General features: G+C 39.4%; 1 protein-coding gene across 1 annotated transcript; it reads left to right on the top strand.

Moving 5' to 3' along the window:
- The first annotated feature begins 3805 nt into the window (after positions 1-3805).
- LOC149962940 (G2/M phase-specific E3 ubiquitin-protein ligase-like) lies at positions 3806-5236 on the top strand. The gene has a single exon (XM_090164475.1). The coding sequence runs from the start codon at positions 3806-3808 to the stop codon at positions 5234-5236; it is 1431 nt and encodes a 476-aa protein (XP_090020601.1).
- Positions 5237-5489: the final 253 nt, after the last annotated feature.

The raw sequence follows: 5489 nt of genomic DNA, 5'->3' as shown, positions 1-5489 counted from the left end.
ACTCCTCGTTAGATAGTTTTTTCTAATTTATTTACGGGTTTTCTTATCTACTTAGATATAGTTGAATTAATGCGGTGGCCGTTGGTTTGACATTTATTGATATAAGAGCTGTCGATTAGTCAAGTGGCTTTTTGTGCTTAGTTAATGGTAAGGTTTTTGCTTTAAATGGGTTAGAGTGTGCAATAACTGGTGGCTTTACCGGGGAGTCGGGGTCCGGCTCTTGTATCCCATAAGGGCGGTGGCGCACTGGGAGATGTTAGCTCTGATCAAATGGTCCTATCTCCACCTCCGACTTCGGTCAGGTTTGGGCTGGATACTGGGCTTCGGCTCAGGCTAACGGAGAGGGTCCGTGCAAACTGGCCGCCTCGGCGGATTGGGTAGCCTGCTGTGGGGCGGCGGGCCTCCGTATGAGGGCACGGCGGTCCTGTTTACCGGCCTTCTGGGGTCACACCGGGATCTCCGGGGCCGGCTGTGCCGGGTTACTTGGACTGCTGTGTGCTCGTCGTTCCCCTTTAGGAGCTCTCTCCAAAGGGTTTGACTCCTTGCCTTCGTAGGTGGGGTGTCGGCTGGAGTTGCTACAGCATCCACTCTTAATCCCACTGCTGTGTGCGAAGTGGGCATTGGTCCACCCATTGCTGCTCCTTCTGCTGGGTTGAGTGGCTTGCGTCAAAGGTGCGACCATCAGTAGTAGGGTTCTGCTACCCATGCTGGATTTGTCACCTGTCCGGGCTAGGGGGACGTTGGCGTAGGGCACTATGATGATAGGCCTCCGGTGGTATAGTCTTTGTTACTAGGTACACCGGGCTATAAATTCTGACACATTGTTAATACACATTCTCAGGCCCTAAATGGGTTAGAATGTGCAATAAATGGTGCATGAAGTATGTCGGGTGTATGCACGAAGTATGTCGGGTGTATGCACGAAGTATGTCGGGTGTATGCACGAAGTATGTCGGTTGTATGCACGAAGTATGTCGAGGGTATGCACGAAGTATGTCGGGTGTATGCACGAGTGTGTATGCACGAAGTATGTCGAGTGTATGCACGAAGTATGTCGGGTGTATGCACGAAGTATGTCGGGTGTATGCGCGAAGTATGTCGGGTGTAGGCACGAAGTATGTCGGGTGTATGCAGGAAGTATGGAGGTGTAGGCACGAAGTATGTCCGGAGTAGGCATGAAGTATGTCGGGTGTATGCACTAAGTATGTCGGGTGTATGTACGAAGTATGTCCGGAGTAGGCATGAAGTATGTCAGGTGCTTAACAAAAGTGCGGAAGGTTCTTTTAAATATTAGTTAAATATTAATAATATATTTAATATTGAAGAAAAGAGTCTAGGGCTTAAAAACAGAAAAAATATTAGGTATTATCAAGAATGTATTTATTTATACTCAGGGAGAATGAATATGTCGAGATTATTTTTAGCGTTTCTCCAATTCCACCCGATTGGCCCCCCCGGTATGCTCCTCCGCTTTAATAAAATCAAATAATACTGCAATCTCATTGGTTCTTAAAAATTACGTTTTTCGACGCGATTAACGCTGCTGCGAGGACGCAAAAAATAAGACCGCCTCCTTTTTTCCTCCCCCCCCCCCCTTAGCGTGACGAGGTTAGGGGCTCAACGTGCCCGTCGATAGTCTCGACATATTCATTCTCCCTGAGTATAAATAAATACATTCTTGGTATTATTACATTAAAAAAAAGACTTCATTTAAAATGTACAACGAATATTTAATGGTATAAATATTAAAAATTGGCTGGCCACATTTGGAGACGACTTTCACGCGATGGCTTGTTGGTATGCTTTTTCTCTCGGCAGGTATGCTTTTTCCAGAATAGCTCCAAACGGCGTAGAAACGTATACAATTATCGGTAAAATTGAATGGAAATGTTTTAAAAGGATAATAATTTAATGAAGGTTATTCTTAAATGCTTAAAATCAAATTAAAACCAAGTAATGTTAACGATAAAATTGGGTGGGACCCGTCTAAAATGAACCCAACGCGACGTCTTGATGGTATGCTTTTTCTCTCGGCCGGTATGCTTTTTCCAGAATAGCTCCAAACGGCGTAGAAACGTATACAATTATCGGTAAAATTGAATGGAAATATTTTAAAAGGATAATAATTTAATGAAGGTTATTCTTAAATGCTTAAAATCAAATTAAAACCAAGTAATGTTAACGATAAAATTGGGTGGGACCCGTCTAAAATGAACCCAACGCGACGTCTTGATGGTATGCTTTTTCTCTCGGCCGGTATGCTTTTTCCAGAATAGCTCCAAACGGCGTAGAAACGTATACAATTATCGGTAAAATTGAATGGAAATGTTTTAAAAGGATAATAATTTAATGAAGGTTATTCTTAAATGCTTAAAATCAAATTAAAACCAAGTAATGTTAACGATAAAATTGGGTGGGACCCGTCTAAAATGAACCCAACGCGACGTCTTGATGGTATGCTTTTTCTCTCGGCCGGTATGCTTTTTCCAGAATAGCTCCAAACGGCGTAGAAACGTATACAATTATCGGTAAAATTGAATGGAAATATTTTAAAAGGATAATAATTTAATGAAGGTTATTCTTAAATGCTTAAAATCAAATTAAAACCAAGTAATGTTAACGATAAAATTGGGTGGGACCCGTCTAAAATGAACCCAACGCGACGTCTTGATGGTATGCTTTTTCTCTCGGCCGGTATGCTTTTTCCAGAATAGCTCCAAACGGCGTAGAAACGTATACAATTATCGGTAAAATTGAATGGAAATGTTTTAAAATGATAATAATTTAATGAAGGTTATTCTTAAATGCTTAAAATCAAATTAAAACCAAATATTGTTAACGATAAAATTGGGTGGGACCCGTCTAAAATGAACCCAACGCGACGTCTTCATGGTATGCGATTAGCCAAGTTCGCTTCTATCTTGGCCAGCTGTTATGCTAGTTATGCTAAGTATGCTGGTATGCTTTTTAGAAGCTCCCAGATTCTAGAACACATGATCTCGGAATTCCCAAATTTTCTCAAAAGTGGTGATAAGTAAGCTATTTAGCAACTGAAATATTTTCAAAATAAATTCATTTAGAAAAAAAAACCAAATACATAGTTTTAGGGCAACTGATAGATAAATAATAAGGAAATCAGTTTCAGTTGTTTAATTTTTTTTTCAAGGTTGGAACTTCTTAAACCCTGCGGTACTGGTCTGATTAATCCAGCTATGGGTCAAAAATCAACATTAAATGTATCTTTGATAAGTACTGTTTGGCCATTAAAAATGGCTATCTACCTAAGACCAGGAAGAAAACTTCTCGAAATGAATGATGACGATTGTGAACATCCACTAAAAAAGACACGTTATGTTTCGGATGAAGAAATAGAACTCCCTTCTTTCAGTGGCGACCTAAGGGGGGGGGGCGGTTCGCCCCGGGTACCAGGGCAGAAGGGGGTGCCCCCGGAGAAGCTCGAAGGGGGGGGGTGCAAATCAGAACGATTGAACTTGAAGAAGACGGACCCGCGAAAACTTCTGCACGGTCCTGGGGGGTGTCACAGAACACTGCCGCCGCCCCGGGAACCCAGCCTTCTTAAGCCGCCACTGCCTTCTTTCTTTGATGATGAAAAGTCTAGCGAGCCAGTTTCAACTCCAGGAGATGATAACAAATCTTGTGATACAGTTTCAACTCTAAGAGTTTATGTGAAATCTAGTGAGACAACTTCAACGGATGATATATCTAGCGAGATAATTTCAACTCCAAGAGATTTAGGTTAGTGGCATGGTCACCTTTGTTGTGTAGCTATAAAAAGAATACCATAATGATTTTTCTCCCCGTTGTAATTAAAGATATTTCTACAGTTACAAGTAGAATAAATTTAAATGAAACTAGTGGCTTGGAATTGTCCAGTCTCGCCGAAAGTGGCCATCTAGATTTAGAAGTCTACGGGGACTATCTGTCTCTTTTGTATGATGAATCTGACGGAGAGGACCATTATAATCTGGAAATGGCTACTAATATAAAAGACTTGACAGAAAATAATCTAAACGAAAAAAATATCGAAGTGCTATCTCAAAAACCAGCAAAAGAAATACTGACAGCTCTTTCTTTAAAAGTTAATGAAGATAAAATTTCAAGGTTCAACATTAATAGAAGAGATGTCTTGCTGCATGGTCTTCGAGGGCTACATAAACCTAATTTTTCTCCTGAGTACAAGATATCAGTTAGATTTACTGATGATAGAAAAAATTCAGAAGGCGCAGTTGACCTAGGAGGCCCAAAAAGAGAGTTTCTCCGCCTTTTTCTAAAAGAGGTTTTATCTTCATCTGTATTCGAGGGACCAGTAAACAAGAAGTATTTAGTTTTAAATAAAAAAGCACAAGCTGATGACCTCTACTTCGATTCTGGAAGAGTAATCGCAATGTCTGTAGTGCATGGAGGACCAGCACCTGCGTGTTTTTCAGAATTGTTATTTAACAGCCTGGTATATGGAACTGAAAATTTGAAGCCTGAAATCACTGACGTAATGGATTATGATGTAAGATCTAGGCTACAAAGTATTGCTAATGCAAAATCCTTACAAGATTTGCAAGCTGCTGCAGAGAAAGTCGAAGACATACGAATAATGTCAGGAACGTATACAGCAGTGTTACATTTAAAGGATAAGAACAAAATTGTTGATGATATAACTCATTATTACCTCATTGGGAGATTAACCACTTGCTTTGAAATATACAAAAAAGGCCTAGAAACTCTTGGGGTACTTGAGTCTATGAAGATGTACCCAAGCACATTCAAAGCAATAATGGTTGAGGAAGATACTCCGAAGAAACTTTCATGCGACATGTTTTTAGATGAATTGTTTTTTGACATCTGTTACACAGATGAACATACAACTGGTAGTACTTCAGGGAACAAGATTCAAATTGAAAGAAATGTTATAGCATATTGGCGAGATTATGTCGAAGAAGTAGATCAAGGATCTTCAGTTATAAAACGGGAAGATGAAACGCTTCTTACTATAACATTAGAAGATTTTTTAATTTTTGCAACCGGAGCGGATCGCGTACCTCCAATTGGATTTTCTCCCAATCCTTCGATAAAATTTTTGGAGTTTAAAGATAATATATTCCCAAAAGCGAACACTTGTTCACTTGAGCTTCATCTACCAATATGTCACAAAACATATGAAGAATTCAAAACACATATGGAGTTTGGCTTGAAAAATGCCGTGGGGTTTGGATTACCATAAGCCTTTGTAAGTTTAAAGGGGTTTTTAGTTTTAAAACAAATTTAGTTCTGTTTTAATCGAAATTTTTTAAATTAGAGTCAAAGAACATTCTTCAATTTCTTTATGAAGCCTTATAATACTAGTTCCTGAAAACAGCTACAGCATTTTAAAAGTTTATATTTTTATTGAATATTATCCTATAAGTGTGGGACAATATTAATTTTAAAAACGTTTTAACTATTTTTGAACTCTTTTAGTACTGAAATCTTAGTTT

This window comes from Leiobunum rupestre, chromosome 1 (assembly GCF_980474605.1).
Source record: "Leiobunum rupestre chromosome 1, qqLeiRupe1.1.hap1, whole genome shotgun sequence".
Classification (NCBI taxonomy): domain Eukaryota; kingdom Metazoa; phylum Arthropoda; class Arachnida; order Opiliones; family Sclerosomatidae; genus Leiobunum; species Leiobunum rupestre.
Note: the sequence above shows the minus strand (reverse complement) of the source record. Positions and strands in the feature narration are given on the sequence as shown.